Below are 17,811 nucleotides of genomic sequence, written 5' to 3'. Positions count from 1 at the left end.
AGTGGTACCCCGCAAGACGAATGCCTCGCAAGACGGAAAACCCGCTAGATGAAAGGGTTTTCCATTTTTCGATGCGCTTCGCAGGACGAATTTCCCTATGGGCTTGCTTCGCAAGACGAAAATGTCTTGCGAGTCTTGAGATTTTTTTTCGCTCCCCACCCCCTTTTTCTAAGCCACTAACCGCTAATAGCCTTTTAGCAGTTAATCCGCTAATCCCTTAAGCCTTTAATAGCCGCTAATAGCGCTAATCCGCTAAGCCGCTAATAGGGTTGCTTCGCAAGACGAAAAAACCGCTAGACGAAGAGACTCGCAGAACGAATTAATTTCGTCTTGCGAGGCACCACTGTATCTTCCTTTGGTTGGGGAAGTTATAAACTGTGGTTTCTCTCTTTGTTGAATTTTCATGGCAGATAACATAAAGCTAAACATTGACATTTTGAACTCTCTTATTTGAGTTCCTCCAGGCACATACGAGGACTATTCTTGAGAGGAGAAAGGCATTAGTCAAGGGGTTGTAAAGATGGAGGCTTTACCTAATGTAAAAAATGAAGTCTCAGGTCCATCTCCTTGTGAGCTTGAAGTTGAGGGTGCAGGCTTAAGTTGACATTTCCAAAACATTGTAAAACATCTAGAAACACAGAACAAATGGCAAAGGGAACTAGTTGAACACATATCCTGCCTTAGACATTTTTGTGACCGAACTAACGTTGGCTACAACCCTCCATATTCCTCTTGTGTCCATTTTTAAAACACCTTCAGCTGGAACAGTCCGTGGCTGAAAAGGGCTTAAATTTCAGTAGAAAGACTGGAATAATTTTGCGGACATGTCCAAAGAATGCTATCAAGGGTCCTGTTCTTGTCTGCACTTGTACTTATAAATTGAGACTGAGACCTTAGAGTCCATGAAGGATCTGTGCATTAATTCAGAATAATTAGTATTCAATACTTTCTGGATTTAAATAGTTGGTTTCAGAGCTTCATCTGGAGAACAGAGTAGAAAGCCTAAATTAACTCTCTTGCTAAATTATCCATCCAAAGTCATAAAAGGAAGTCTGTTTTCCCAATATGAAGTTATACTGTATCATTAATCATTCAGCATTAAAACAAATCATGCAGTGGGTGAAAGATAAAATTCCTCATGCTGGGCTCTAATGGAGGAGGAGGAGGAGTACTTAAAAGCAATTTCCCTTATATTTTCCCTTATATTAAATTTACGCACTTTGCCTAAGCAACGATAGATCACATTGACTAGAACAAATTTATGAATTTACAAGTACATAAATCCAAACTAAAAAAATAATAAAAAATGCTTCCCTTACCAGTTCTCATTATGTCATTGCCTGGCTTTTAAATATATGGATTTTCGTTTCTTGCATGCATGGAATATTTTGAGGAGCATGTCAGTTATAGCCCAGTTATTGATTTATACTTATCCAACACAATCAGGATAGGGGACTGTGAAAGGAATGGAGGGGACCCCATCCGTAATCCCTTGTGCTGCATGGTATGGGTTGTGCGAGATGTAGGGATGTTGCAAAATTCTGATGGAAATGGGAGCAGAAATTGCCAATGCTCACTTAGTCGTCCCATGAATGGAGAGAGTGAAGCCACTGTGCTGTATCCATATATGCCCCTCTGCTTTTGCTTCCATTAGTGGTAAGGGTGGAGGCCTTTTTCCCCAGATGGTCTCTTTTCTTTGAATTCCCCCCCCCCCCCCAGATGGTTGGGGTACCCTTTGGAAGAGCATGGGAGAGTTTTCCCATACCTAGAAGGATCAAAGAACCTTCATTCAGCAGAGGAGCACAATTGAATACAAGCCAATTGTCTCCAGGGAACCTTTGCAAAAGTTAGCAGTGCCATTAATGCAACATTTCCCAGACTGATGCACTCCAGATGTTTTGGGCACCTTCCCAACTCCCATCAGCCCCAGTCAACTTGGCTGATTGTCTTGAATGATGTAAGTTGTAGCATCAAACATCTGGGCAGAACCGAACTGAAGGAGGTTGCATTCATGCCATTTTACAGTAGATCTGAAACAACAATGCTATGTGAGGTGGATTCAGGGGTGGTTTTAGAGTGCAGCAACGATGATGTAGAATGGAGTATGAAAGGAGGTGGGAGGCACACACCGAAATTCAGCTTTGCACAGGGCGCCACTCAAATTTGACAGCTCAAAGTCTGCCACAGGTGGGTTTTATCATGTTCTCAGGAAAATCCTCTGGGTTTCCCGGACAATGCTAGCAGAGCCCAGAGGAGGAGATTTTGCAAAATGTTTACGAAGGTTGCTGTAGTATTGTTTGTGTTTTTTTGCAGACAGCAAACCTGAGAGAGAAATTGCAGCTTTTTGAAGGGTTTGACAGATGCTGAGACCTCTCAGCTGAATTACCAGTGATTACAAGGTGAAGGAAAGGGATAAAAAAAGCATTTTACTTTGTTTGTCTCTAATGCACACATTTCAGCATCGAATAGTTTTATCTTCCCAGTTAAACTTTACATTCCTGCCTGGTGATAAACATTTAAGATCCACTCAACAGAAAATACATTGAAAAGTTTTCTGTTTTTCACGCAGGGAGTAACCCTTGAGCTGTTGAAAGTTAGAGAAGGGTGGTGGTCCCCCCCCCCACACAAAAATACGGGTCTTAAAGCATCTGGAGATAGTGTATCAGTCCTGCTCTTGTTTGATTTGTATTGCTTGCATAATTAAAAGTGTGAAATAGCTTCACAGCAAAGGAACTGTGCATGTTTAGAAACCGTGATAGCTGGGCGGGGGGGATCAGAGTTGCTCTTCCCTCCTTTGCTCTAATGAAACGTTTGTGTTTTATTAATTGCAATGAGATCATTAATTTCTGTGTGTCTGAGGCTAGTGTGTTCCGAATGTTTACAGCAGTTTTTGCCCAAAGCTCCTCATGGGACTGCTGCACTGCATTGTTTGACATGAAAAAAAATCTGTAAATATATAAATGTTTGATATTGCTCTGCTGGGAAATGGGGGCGGAATTAGTTTTCAGAGAAAGCAGATTAACTTTCGTCCAACAACAACAGCAACCAAAAGAAAGAACTGTGAGCTTACATTAACAGCCACAATTAAGCACTTTTAAATCCCTTTCATAATTTCTAATATGCCACTGAACCTAATTTGATGGAACATGTGTGGGGAACCTTTGGCACCCCAGGTGTTCCTGAACTGCAACACCCACCATTCCTAGCCTTACAACACCCACTCATGAGCAAGAGGTTTCTGTCTGCTTGCCCACCTGCCCACCTGCTGGCCTACAAATCTGCCTCTCCCCAGCTACCTCTCCAGGCTCAGATGTGCTTGGAAATGGCTCTGAAAGCCAGGAAGCAAGCCAGGAAAAGAGGGCAGTGCCTGGCTGGGGGCAAGGTGGCTGCCTAAGGAAGGAAGGAAGGAAGGAAAGAAGGAAGGAGGAAAGCACCAACTTCTTAAAAAATATGGGGCCAGCCCCTCTAAATATTTTATGGGGGTCCTGAAGGGACCCAACCCCATAGAGTTGGCATCCACGCCAGGATTCCAACCCAGAATACAATTATGATTTGCAGTCCTGCTTTGTAGGAAGTACTTGAACAATGGTTTCCCACTTTGGACATCATGACAACCGGTGATTTAGCAGACCAGGAAATAATGTATTGACCAAGTGTGCAAAGGGAGAAGGGAAGGGGACGAGGGCGGGGTGCGTAGGTGTAATGCTGATCCAACAAACCAGTAGTCATTGGACTGGGAATGTGACATCATTATACATGCACACAAACTTTGGATCCTTTCCCCTTTTCTTGCCAGTTAAAAAGATATTCTGCCATGGTGGGGTGTCAGCTCTAATAATTTATCATGGGAGCCCCGTGTACACAAGAGCCTAAGGAGCGATTAAAGAATTATGAACCGTATTGATTTTTGTTTCCTTACACCTTAGAAATAAAGCCTATTAAAATTAAATCAACTACATTTATGATGGCTGTTAAATGCTGTTGGCAAGGAGAAATGTGTACCTGAAATCATTTTGTCTTAATAAAATCAGGCTTGCGATAAAGAATAAGAATCAATGTGTGGAAGGAAGTTCATTTCATTGAAACAGGATTGGTTGGTTGATAGCAAACAGATAATAATAATAATAATAATAATAATAATAATAATAATAATAATATTATCTGTGCTGCCCTTGCCAGCTTGGATTGATAGTTGTGAAAGTGAAGGGGGTCGCCTGAGTGCTGCATTACATACTTGGATCTCAGTTTACTACTGACATTCGAAAAGATTGCATGAGGTGGTACAGAAATGCAAGCTTTAGTTTATAATACTGCATTCACGGACATTGAAGCCATAAGTGGGGCTTGCCACATGAGCTAGCTGACTTCCATGGGAGAGTAAATCAATGAGCCTTGAAAATACTCTACTTGGATTGCTACAGGGATGGCCGACATGGTGCCTTGCAGATGTTGCTGGACTACAGTTCCCATCATCCCTGACCACCGGCCATGGTCTCAGGGGCTGATGGGAGTGGGAGTCCAGCAACATCTGCAAGGCACCATGTCGGCCATGTCTGTCATAATTTATATATTAATTTTATGTCATTCAGAGAACTGGTTTGTGCCCCTAGGTGAGACCTGTTGGTGAAACCTGTCTCCACAGATGAGAGGCAGGAAAGAGTACACCTTGGGGGACAGAAGGAGGTGGCTTGTTTCGTGATTTTTATTTTTATTTTTTGCGCTACGGGCTTTGATTGACGTTTTTGGAATATATGTAGAATGACTGATGCATATTTTGTTCTACTATACAGTGTTACCTCGGGTTAAGTACTTAATTTGTTCCGGAGGTCTGTTCTTAACCTGAAACTGTTCTTAACCTGAAGCACTACTTTAGCTAATGGGGCCTCCTGCTGCCGCTGCGCCACCGGAGCACGATTTCTGTTCTCATCCTGAAGCAAAGTTCTTAACCTGAAGCACTATTTCTGGGTTAGCGAAGTCTGTAACCTGAAGCGTATGTAACCTGAGGTACCACTGTATATACTTCTTTGATTCATTCAAAATAGAATGAGACCTTGGAACCATAGCTCAGTGATGATGTTGACCCCGTATGTGGCAGCTGTGAAAAACGATGAAATCAATGCTAGGGAGAGTTATTGTTTGTTATTATTTTTGTGTTTTTATATTGTAAACTGTGCCGTGTTCCTCAGATGGAAGGTGGTACAAAAATGTAATAAATGAGAAGAAGGGGGGGAGGAGGGGGAGGAAATGAAAATTTATTTCTACATTGCATTTATATACTGCCTTTCTGCCAAGGGATCCAAGACGGTTTACAATTTTGAAGTACTTAGGCAAATGATATAACAGTCCGAATGGAGCAGGCCCTACGAAGCACATAATGCTGTTATAGAAATCCATAGTCCAACCGCACTTGGGAAACTGTGTACAGTTCTGGCTGTCTTGCTTCAAAAAAGGATATGGTAAAGTCGTAAAACATTAAGAAAAGGGGAAGCAAAATGATCAAGTGGCTGGAGCAAGTCTCCTACATGAGGAAAAGTTTGAACATTTAATGTTTAATTTTGAGAACAGGCATGTTAGAAGAAACATTTTAGAGGTGCATAAAGCCACTCCAGCCTTTAACATGGAAGCAAATTATGCAAAGCAGTGAACTGGAGTATGTGAATTTTACATTTATGCAACAGGCTAATTAATTTGCACACATTCACACACCCTGACAAGCAAGATGCATGACCAAGGACAAGACGTGGATGAGGAGGAACCCGGTGCCACAAAGCGGTCTGTAAACTGCAACAAAACAGTCTGGCTTTGTTCTCTGTTTGAGAAGTGTATTTTGAACGCATGATACCTAGCTATGGAATGCCTTTAAAAAATCTTAACAGGGATCTTCACGAATATTTTTATTCTATATTGATAACAGTGTCCTCTTGTTTCTGTCTATTTTTTAAAAGTATATGTCTCAATCAGCTGGTTTGCTTGGCATATCAGCAAACTTGTATGGTAAAACAATGAAGTCATCAAGATCTCTAATCTAAGCACTGAAAAGAGGGAAAGACAACAGAACTTATAATATAACTATGCCATCTAGTGGTATTAAAACAAAGCAGTCGGGCGGGGGGGGGGGAAGGACCTTATGCCTCAATTCTAAGGAAATAATTGAAAGAGAACAAAATCCTTAAATATCCTGGGTCCCAGTTGATAATGATACAAAGAATATAAAAGGGCTATTTATTATTGTTTAACCCCCGATTAAAGACTTAATATTTAAGCCAGCTGCAAGCATATACATATGTGTGCAGGATGGTGGTGAAGAACCCCCCCCCAACAATATTGAGATTTAATGTTCGGTCTTCATCATCTTCATCTAGCTGGTCCTCAACAGGGTCCTTGAGTTGCAAAGATCAGTTATCCTGCTGGTCACAGCACCTGTTCCGTTTTCAGTCCAAAGCCGGGTGGTGACAGACTTTTTTACAGTGCGATCTGGGTGGGAGATTATTGGAATTCACTTTGACATGTCTCTTGTAAAATCTGTATGACTTATGGGGCAAACTCTGTCTAAAATCCTGATTTGCAATACACAGGTTTCTCTTATGTCTTAAAATGCCACCTTTTTTGCAGGGGAGGGTATATTGTTCCTGTAGCTACGTCTTGCAATACATCTTTGAGTGTTTTCCTCTGCTAGCTTTTCACTATTGGCTCATCGCTCTCCCCTCAGAATCACCCCCTTACTTCCATTTTGCTCAAGGTAATGTTCAGCCTCTCGCCATTTCTCAGCTTTCCTCCTGCCCTGCCTGTTGGAGTTTGGCATATATACAGTGGTACCTCAGGTTAAGTACTTAATTCATTCCGGAGGTCCGTTCTTAACCTGAAACTGTTCTTAACCTGAAGCACCACTTTAGCTAATGGGGCCTCCTGCTGCTGCCGTGCCGCCGGAGCACAATTTCTGTTCTCATCCTGAAGCAAAGTTCTTAACCCGAGGTAATATTTCTGGGTTAACGGAGTCTGTAACCTGAAGCGTATGTAACCTGAAGCGTATGTAACCCAAGGTACCACTGTATATATAGCAGTGGAGTGGAGAAATAGGTAGTCTGGTAAGACTACTGGTTAAAAGAATAAAGAAAATTAACAAAGCCATTCTGAACAGAAGCTTATATGTAGGCTTCATGGAGTCAAGAAGTTAACAAATGGAAGATCTAACGCTAACTTATCTGGAGATGAAGGAGGAAGGAAGAAAAACCTGAGGAACAATCTTCATCTACTCAAGAAATAAAAGAATAGGTTACCTTTTTGTCTACCCCCCTCCCTACCTCTGGTTCAGGTAAGTGTTGCTGCTTTACTCCCCAAACTGCATTTATGAGAGCCAGTGTGGTGTACTGGTTAAGAGTGGTAGACTCGTAATCTGGTGAACCGGGTTCGCATCTCCGCTCCTCCACATGCAGCTGCTGGGTGACCTTGGGCTAGTCACACTTCTTTGAAGTCTCTCAGCCCCACTCACCTCACAGAGTGCTTGTTGTGGGGGAGGAAGGGAAAGGAGAATGTTAGCCGCTTTGAGACTCCTTAAAGGGAGTGAAAGGCGGGATATCAAATCCAAACTCTTCTTCTTCTTCTATGCATTATCTATGTTTAAGATAGCATGTTCAGAGCCTATTAAGGAATGGGCTTTAAGGTCAGTGGTAGAGCATGTGTTTTGCAAAACTTACCTTTAGATAAATCTGGGGAAACCTTGGAGAGCTACTGCAAGTCAATAGGTAAGATCAGCCTCCCACAACCTGGTACCCACTAAATGTTATGGACTACAATTCCCACCAGCCCCACGCAGCATGGTCAGTGGGATTATGGGAGTTGTAGTTCAACATCTGGCATACACAGCAGGGAGAAGGCTGGAGTAGACAATACTGAACCTAATGGACCAGGGGTCTGTCTCTGCTCTTGTTTTCTTGAACACAAACCCCACTGAACAAGATAGGACTTCTAATGCCTAGGATTGAAAAAGAAGGTAACCTCTCAAATAGTTTCCTTACCATTGGTAGGTCATTTAGCTTGTTCCAGAATGCACATCTTAACTACCCATCAGGTTGCCGTGATCTAGGAAAACTTTTGAAAGTTCATGAAGAACTACAGTTTTGATTTCGAAGAAAACTTGTTTTTGGATCATTAATAAATCTGTGTACTGCAAGACATTTTTAAGGGAACAGTGATGCCTTGGGGGCTTTAAGCTCATGGAAAAGGGACGCGTTGAAACCAAAACAGCATAGAGGGAAAACAATCTATGGAAAATATAGGTCAATATAGGAAAAATTTTCAGTCAACTGGGAAATAGCATAGAGTTTTGTCCCATCTGATGCAGGATTCGATGGCACAGCTTAAAAGGTTTACTTTGATTGTGGCAGATCCAAGTGCAGTTACATGACTCTTGCTGTTTATTCAGGAGTTTATAAAATGTAGTCTTTCTTCATCTTCAGAAATCCCACACTTCTATGGAAATGCAATAAAATAAGGCAAGCTTTCAAAAGTTAGTTGACTGTAAACCTTGTGCGTCATTTGATCAGCATATTTTCAAAACAAAATTCTATGAGTAGAAACACTTCTATGACATCCAAAAATTAATTCTAAAATGCCCATATTTTATCCTTTCATGTTTATGTTTAAATGTCATGCCAAATATAATTTAGAAGTGATTTTTTAAAATAAATGCGTTAGTTGTCTCTGTTCCCTGGATCTTCTTACAATATTCAAAGACTAACCAATGAGGAAGCCACAAAATATTATGAATCTTTTCAAATTAGCGGAATCCATGGTCAAAGGATCTTAGGTTGCATTTCCAACCACTTTTTATTTTGTAAAGGGAACCCTATACCGCTTCTTAAGAAAAAGTTAATACTTGCCAAGTGCTTGAGATCCTGGCATTTTGAGATTTTGAAATGTGCTCAGTATTTTAAAGAAAACATAATAATAGTTGTAGCTATGGTTTTCCCAGTAGTGATGTATGGAAGTGAGAGCTGGTCCATAAAGAAGGCTGATCGCCGAAGAATTGATGCTTTTGAATTATGGTGCTGGAGGAGACTCTTGAGAGTCCCATAGACTGCAAGAAGATCACACCTATCCATTCTTAAGGAAATCAGCCCTGAGTGCTCACTGGAAGGACAGATCCTGAAGCTGAGGCTCCAATACTTTGGCCACCTCATGAGAAGAGACGACTCCCTGGAAAAGACTCTGATGTTGGGAAAGATTGAGGCACAAGGAGAAGGGGACGACAGAGGACGAGATGGTTGGACGGTGTTCTCGAGGCTACCAGCATGAGCTTGACCAAACTGTGGGAGGCGGTGGAGGACAGGAGTGCCTGGCGTGCTCTGGTCCATGGGGTCACGAAGAGTCGGACACAACTAAATGACTAAACAACAACATCATCTATATCTTTATTTTATTTTGTTTATTTATTTTAAAACATAATTTATATACTGCTTGGTTGTTAAAAAAAGGCAAACAAACCTCCTAGCAGTTCACAACAATATAAAATAAAACATCAAAACTAGTTGATTAAAAATGGGAATTAAAAGTATTCAAAAGACCATTAAAACCAACAGTAGATGAAAACATGTCAACATGTACTGTATATGTCCTGAAAGGCTTGCCTCAACTAAAATGTTTTAAGCAGTTGCCGAAAAAGGTATAGCAAAGGTTCCTGTCTGATGTCAACAGACTGGGAAGTCCAAAGTGTAGGTATTGCCACACTCAATTTCTTACAGGACTGGAAAGTGTATTATGTGGCACTTGTAATGGGTGCCAGTTCTGCAGATCGAAGCAGTCAAGGAATGGCCATAGCTTTTGCACCCATCAAAGCTGGTTAAAGGCACTTCTAGTTATTGAGGGTACCTGGGTCTTCAGTGATGGAGCTGGTGTTGTGCTGTTTCAATGGACTTGCTTTATTGTACATTTCAATGGTGCATGTTTATTTTAATGTTCTTGTGAAATAGTTTTGTGCATTTTAATTAATTATACTTGTAAGCTGCTTAGAACCCATCTTGGCTATTATTAAGAGATACAGTATTAATAACTGCAAGGCAACAAAGCCATGCTCATTTACCTGGAAATTAGCCCCATTTAACTGAATGAGACTTACTTATGAGTGAGACATGCGTGGAATTGCATTGACAGTGGCAATTAGGAAGCTAAATGACACCCACTTCTTTGCCTGTGAAATGTGAGGAATGGGGGCCTTTTTTGCTTTGATGTTGTGGGGATGAATGAAATTGGGACTGTGAATCTTAGTTTCTCTGAGAAACGGACAAGAACCATAGTAATGGATGCTGTGCTTATTAAAATTACTCTGCCATTAGAAAGTCCATTAATGAAAAACAAATGTTGTCTCCACACTAGTGCCACTGAGAACATGCAGAGCTGGAGTAGAAAGTCTCTCCAGGCAAGAATAGTGCTATACGAATCTGCTGTTTACAGTAACCTCTGCAGGAAGGTCATAATGCGTAGGCTGGATCTCAGTCTCTTGATTTTTCAAACTTCAGCAGGTTTTCTCAATCAACAATTTATTTAAGGGGTAGGGGGAGACTGACACGTTTGTACCATTATATTCAACTGAATAGATAACAGTCCAGCAGCTTAGATTGGATTTATAAAGAACAGATTGCCTTTTATTTCCTTCTTTGTTGGAAGTTCAAACCAGCTATCTCCAACCAGGAGCCATCCAGATGTTCTCAATTCCAGTTTTCATCAGCATGGACAGTGGTTATGGGTGACAGTAGTTCGCAACATATTGAGGGTGCCAGGTTGGACAAGCTGGCTTAAATAATCATTGTCACACTTGTGTCTTAAGTGGACATGCCTAGGCCTGTACTGTGAGTTCCACTGAGTTTAATGAGACACTCCTTGACTGCCTCCTAAGGCTGGATCCAAACCATTGTTTATTGACACAAACCAGATTTAGGCTGCAATCCTGTATCCACTCACTTGGGAGTAAAGTCCATTGAACTCTTCTGTGGGACTTAATTTTGAGTAGACGACATGCAGAGGGCTTCAGTGTTAGGAAAGGGTTGTCACCCTTGCCCCATCAGAAGCAAAAAATAAAAATAAAAATAGCCCATCTAAGGAGAAATCCATCCAGTATAGCTTTGCTTTTCACATTACAAGGCTTCAGGAGAGAGTTGTGATGCTGCTGTTAAATAAATACAACATAGAACTCTGCCAGGAAAACTGGAAGCCTGTAATTTATATACTGTCAACATCTACATTGTATTTGGGAAACAGGGATAAAACGCTATGTTGACCATTTCGGAAATGTCAAACAGTATCTTTTTAAGACTTGTGGAGTGTTTGTGTTGTTGATGTTAAGGAGAACTGGATGAGATATCAAATATTGTGAAATGCCATTATTACGGCTCCATTCCAAGGGGCATTCTTGGTAAACATAAAACGGCTGCCCCATGGAGAGATGTGTCAATGGGTTGTTCCTTCTTGTTGCCTGGACTGGTGGCAAAGTTTCCTTTTTTCTGCAAAAGGAAGATTTCAACTATTGAGTGCATCATCTATTTCATCATAAGCCCACTTTGCCCTTCAAAGCACTGCAATTCTGGCATTTGAGGCTGGCCCATTTGGGCAGATGCCCCACCAACCCCAGTCTGCTCTCAGCTAGCCCCCACCTGCCTGCCTGCTTACAAACAGTCCATGGGGATGGCACAGCCTGCCAGATTTCTCCTCCTTAGACTCAATGTTGCCCCTGTAGAAGCCAGCAGGGAGGAGGAGGAGGACAAAATTGGAAGTAGATGGCTTTGCCTGTCATTGGCTCCTTATCCACTTACTCTTTGGGACTGGTAGGTGGAAGGCAGGCAGCCAAATGGCACCAGCCACCACTAAAATTTTCCCAACCCATGAAGATCACAAAATCTTTAGGGTCTGTTTTTGACCCTCCCTCTGAGAGCGTTGCTGGGCTGACTACCATTGGCTCAACGCTTGTATGAATCTGCTTCGGAACAGCTGTCCTCAGCCAGGCGCCCTCCAGCTGTTGCTGTTTTTATATAACTCTCATCAACCCCAAGCAGTACAAAGACCCAAACTTCTGTCTAATACCAGACTGGAGAAAGCTGTTTCAGAATCATGGATCGATCTTCGCAGGGAAACTCAGCTTGATGGTGCAACTTCTAAGCTTCCTAAATTGTTCTTTGGATCTATAATTATTGATTAGTAATTTACAGGAAACATTTACTAATCATTTATTCACCATTTAGAGCTGCTTTACATTTACAAATGACACTTTGCAGCCTGATCGTAAGGTTCAACTTCAGCTGCAGCAGTTCAGAGGGACGTTTCTGCTGCTGTGTTGACACGTCCCCTGAAAATAGCTCTGCCCCTCTTGCAGGCTTCCCAAAGGCTGAGAGAACTTTGAGAACAGGATGCTGGGTTTGGTGAGCCTTTGACCTGATCCAGCTGGGCCCTTATTGTGTTGTATAGGAAGTCTACTACTCTGAATTCTACAATTCTACTTCTTTTTCATGCTTGAACTTTGGCTTTAACTTTGTCCCACTATAGAAACCTTTGCCAGCCTGATGTCCTCTGGATGGTTTTGACTTATATCCCATCAGCCTCAGCCAGCATGGGAACTTTAGTCCATAGCATCCAGAGGAGTACCAAATTGGAAATGGCTCCGCTGTAGCATGACAGAAATACAGAGAACCAACCTCCAAGAGCAATGGAATATGGGGAATGGCAAGCAGCCAAGGTTCTTTTAGGTCAGGTGTGGGGAACCTTTATGCTGAAGTACAACCCCTATCATCTCCTGCACTTTTTTATTTCCTCCTTCAGCTCCATGCCTTTCTCAAGAGATGAAGAGGCAACCACCCTCACCGTTATGCTCCATTATGAAGGGAGCAGCAGGAAGGGAGCAGTGGGACATCCTCAAAGACACAGCTGTACCCCAGGTTGGCGACTCCAGTCATAGACCATCAGCCAGCATTTGAAACAAGATGGTAGGTGTGAGAGCAACAATTTTTAAAAATAATATATTGTGTATGAAAATACCCTTTGCGCCAAGGAATATGGTTTTGGAATCAATCACCATTCTTCTAGAAGGCCTTTGATGTTTACCTTATTGTGAGGTTCCTTCTGTTATGTAAAATTTGTATACCAAATGTGAACTGGCTCTTTCCAGCTAGGTCTTCCCACCGTGCAAACGTATTGTTGTGCTGCATTCACTGTCCACCTCGCTGCTGTTGAAATCAACTCTTTGAACTTAGAGGCTTTAATTTCTCCAACTAATTAACTTCTGCCCACGTGGTCCCTAGAGACAAAGTATGCCATAATTGACTCAGCCCAAATCTATGGGCTTTAATTGGACCTTCGATATTGTGGGATGAGACATGGGCATGAATAAGAATCAATGTGATTGTGATGTCGTCATTCACAAATAACTAGGTATCTTCTGTGATAAAGAAGCAAATCCATTCTTGCTAGGTGGGATTCATTTCCATTTTAACTGACTGGAGTATATGTGGCTTCTCACACAGATTTTGTGTTTTCATACAGAAGGGCAAATATATATATATTTTAAAAAACACACATGCCATGTCAGTTGTGAAAAGGTTCATGCATGCATTCTTCACTACCTGATCAATTTAAAAGATCCACAAGAAATGTGAAAGGATCAGGCATTCAAGATGCAAAACACCCCCCTGCCCCCAAATACTGCTAGCTGCCATTCTTCAGCTTCATGTATCAATGCTTCCAGCAGGCAAGGTCAGTCGTCAAAGATTTGAACTGTTGGAGAGATCTTTGGAATGCTCTAGCCCTCTTTTGGTATGTTGAGGATGCATGCTGTGATGGTGTGGTGGATGGGCTAGAAGGATGAGTTCACTGGCTCCAAACCCTCTCACAGTCATTCTCGGCACAAATTAGAAAGTGGTCTTCTGAAGCAGGGAGCTTTTCCGTGCTTGTGGAGGCAGCCTGTGCATTTTAGAATCCTGGAAAGTCAAGGCCCTAAAGCACTTGGGAGGCTGCCCACTTTCAAAAGTGGTCCCGTCTCTTCTTTCCATAGTTCTTGCAGTTGTCCTGCAAGGAAGGGCTGTAGCTCAGTGATAGAGTATCTGTGTTGCTTATAAAAGGCCCCCAGATTCAACTCCTTGCATCTCTTGGTAGGGCTGGGATAGATCAGAGACCCACTTCCAGGCAGTGCAGACAACTGGACTGACAAATGGTCTAACCTAGTTTAAGGCAACTTCCTGTGTTCCTTCATCTTGTGGAGAATGGTGAGAATGATGAATGTGGTGGGTAGCTCAGTGCTGCATCCCTTCGTTGTTTTATTGCTGTCAATGGCATCAAGAATGCCTGAAGAGGTCTTCAGACTTAGAAGTTCAATTCAAAGAATGTTTCATGTGTTTGAGCCCATAATTTGCAATATGATTTCCATGCAATCTTGAGGCAAGCTGCCTCAAGAAAAGTTACCCATTTGCCGACACCTATGGATGTTACCCATGTGAATAGAAACAAGCCATATTATGAGTGGGTTTAGAAAGAAGGAAGCAGGTGCTGAGGATGAGTTGTGAGCTGCAACATTCCTGAAAATACAAATCAGAAGGAAATACAAATCAGAATCTAGATTCATGATTATTTTCATCCACTGCCCCGCCAAATGAGACTTTGAAATGAGAAAATGTTGATATATTGTCTTATTTCTATAGTTCTCACAAAATGAATTGCCACTATCAAATGGTTTGAGTCTACTCTTGTAATCCATTTCGAAGAAAAATGACAGATCAGCACTAAAACAAACAACAACACACCCCTGCAAACTCCCAACACGGTGTAGTGGAATGAATTAATTGAATACCAACATGCTATGAATAGCTGGTACTGTTTTCTGACACCGCTAAACATATTTCAAGTATGTTTTCTTTCCATTGCATTAGCAATTAGGAAGTGTTTGCCTAGCACATGCACGTTCGGCTTGCCTAATAATTTATTCGGCTGAATTTGATAAATGGCTGATCAGATCACTTGCATTGTTTATCATGGCAGTACAGAAGTAGGATAGTGCCCTGGGTTAATTCGCAACAGCCAGGCACATTGATTCTGACAATGACTGCAAGCAAGCAAATGCTTTAGGCTGGTCAGCATTAGCATGTGTGCCCAGCATTTGTCTGAATATTCATTGTTAAATGAATTTACATTAATCCTATCAAAGCTTAAAGAAGGCCATGGGACTGGGCAAGAAAAATCCAAAGATAACATGTGAAAAGGACTCGGTGAAAATTTATTGACATTGCACAGGCATTGATATTCTGTATATGAACCTGTCCCATTTAGTAATTTATTCTGCTTGTGCCTGTGTGTCCCTAGCACTTAGATTAGGGCATATCCAACTGGCTGTAATTTAGGAGATCTTCAACACCAGATTTGGGTAGGATGTCCAGACCCTGTTCCACCCCATGCAGCATCCTATAAAGGCCATGTGAAATAAATACTTCATTTGTAGGGATAGAGGAGAATTTTGAGTCATCTGAATTGGTCCCACCTCCCTGCAGAGGGCAAGGGTTGCAGAGAAGTCCAGTTGCGCCAGGAAGTGATCTGACCATAGTACTTCTTTTGTTTCGCTTTTAGTTAGTGTTAGATCACCAACATCCATAGAGGTAAACACCAAGTCCAAGGCATGTCCGCGGCTATGAATTGGGCCAAACTTATTCAGGGACAGCCCCATGGAGGCCATACTTTCCACGAAGTCCCGAGCGGCCCCTTGTAAGGTTGTGTCGGCATGGATGTTAAAATGCCCCAGGACAACCAAACTAGCTGTCTCCAGGAGCATATCCGCCACGACCTGAAGCAGCTCGGGCAGGGAATCCTTGGTGCAGAATCCTATACTGCCCCTATTGCCCAACTTCCAGAACATGCGCTCAGAAAACTGGGTCTTCCCAATAGGATGTCTGGTGCAGACTAATGACTTCCTAAAAATCACTGCAACCCCCCCTCCCCACCCGCATGACCTGGGTTGCTGTGCGTAAGAGAAACCTGGTGGGCAAGCAGCGGCAAGGACAGGCTCATCTGCTTCATCCAGCCAGGTCTCTGTCACACCAACACATTATTGACAGTTTTCTCTCTGTGTATGCATTCATTCATTTATTTTATTAAAACATGTTTACACCACCTTTAGCACTGGATCTCAAGGCAGTGTACAAGAACACTTAAGATCTAAGCTTAAAACATTAGAAATACAGTGCAAGCAAAATGCAGCTAATAACATTTGTAGGGCATCAGAATGGGAAGGTTTGTCTAATCTAGTACACCCATTAGAAGAGGGGTAGGAAACTCCTGGCTACTGGGCCAATCTTGGCCCACCAGGGGAATTTGACCCTAAAGGTCATTCCTCCCAAGCCACACGCTATGTGCCTGTTTGTAGTAGGGAACCAGCAGTCCCTACCAAAGCAGCAGGATTTAATTGATGGAGAGGTTAAATCCTGCTCAGTTTGGCTATGCATATCTGGTCCCTGCTGGGAACAGGTGAATGCAGCCAAAGCAAGGAGCCCTATTTTTTTGCAGGCAATCGCTGCGAGAGGAACTTCTCCTGCTTGCGTCCCGTGCTTGCAGAATGCAGACTTCTTTCTCCCCTCCCCCCCCCCGCTCCATTACCTGATGTGGAGGGGAGAAAGAAGGCTTTCTTAGTCCTGTGCTTAGCACTTGGATAAGCGCTGAGCATTGGGCTGGCAACACCCCTTATGCTGTGCTTCCCAAGTGCCCAACAGCCAGCTGATTGTCAGATTCTTGGGAAGCCACCTGTCAATCATGCCATGTTATAATTGCACCATGTAACTGACAGCATGCGCCATGCAAAAAAATTAGAACAGTATCTCAGTATTAGAAAATCGCTTGAGAGCTTGAATCTTGCATTCACTACTCCTACAACACTTGTAGTTCAAACAGCCTGGTTATGCAGCCCAGTCCTGATCATCTTTATTTGGAAGCAAGTCCCTTGTATCCCAGTGGCTCACATTCCCTAGCTAGAATAGCACCACATGCAGCTTTATGGCTCCTTCACCTTTTTATGCTTTTCCAGGAATAAGGTAATTTTCCTGTAAGAAAAAGCATATTCCCTTAAATGTGGCAGAAACATTTTTTTACTGCATTGTGTACATGGATCTGCTTGTATGATTCATTTAATAGTGCTGGGATAAACCTTCATCCCATAATCTAGATACTATGGCAAAAAAATTAATCCTACTATGTAATTTATTTGCTCTCTAGTAGCAGCTCACATTTATATAAGGTTTTGATACCCAAATGTAAACATCTCAGGAAACATTGATTTTTCATTGCTCTGGAATTAAAAAGAGATGAAGTCTCATCAATAATTCTGGTATTCTGCGATATATATATTTTTTACAACTTTCAGGTGCAGAAGTTATCACTCTCATGTTTACAGCTGGATGGTGTTAGAGCTGTGGCATGCAAATACGCTTCAGTTTAATTATTTTGGTAAGCTGCTTCATAAAACAACTGTGTAATACACATTGTTAAAGTTATATTTATATATTCAATAAAAATGATTCCATTTTAAAGTTATATATATACATACACATACACTCATTTCTGCTCTGTGTGTAAGCCAAAGGACAGGTCTATTGCATTTTTATATGTGAGCAAACATATCTTACAGACATTGTATAATTACATGCAATGCAAGAAATGTTTCTGGGTCCTTATAACAGTTTTGAGGTGAGCAACCCCATCTGTTTTGAGATCCTTTCAAATATTTGGAAAATGTCACCATAACCCATCTTCAAATTTTCCAACTGCCCCCTAGGCTAAGAATTTTCAGTTCTTTCG

At 41.9% G+C, this 17,811-nt stretch overlaps 1 protein-coding gene across 2 annotated transcripts in view; it reads left to right on the top strand.

The window, feature by feature from the left end:
• Window positions 1–17,811, top strand: part of ZNF804B (zinc finger protein 804B) — a 334,148-nt gene that overhangs the window by 88,124 nt on the left and 228,213 nt on the right. For both annotated transcript variants that reach the window (XM_083405712.1, XM_083405711.1), the window contains one exon: window positions 12,805–12,968. In XM_083405712.1, coding sequence (XP_083261838.1) covers window positions 12,966–12,968 — 3 coding nt within the window. In that variant the 5' untranslated portion in view covers window positions 12,805–12,965. The remainder of the gene's footprint in view (window positions 1–12,804; window positions 12,969–17,811) is intronic.

Source organism: Podarcis tiliguerta (assembly GCF_965153285.1).
Source record: "Podarcis tiliguerta genome assembly, chromosome: 12".
NCBI lineage: Eukaryota > Metazoa > Chordata > Lepidosauria > Squamata > Lacertidae > Podarcis > Podarcis tiliguerta.
This window is presented reverse-complemented; position numbering and strand designations above follow the sequence as displayed.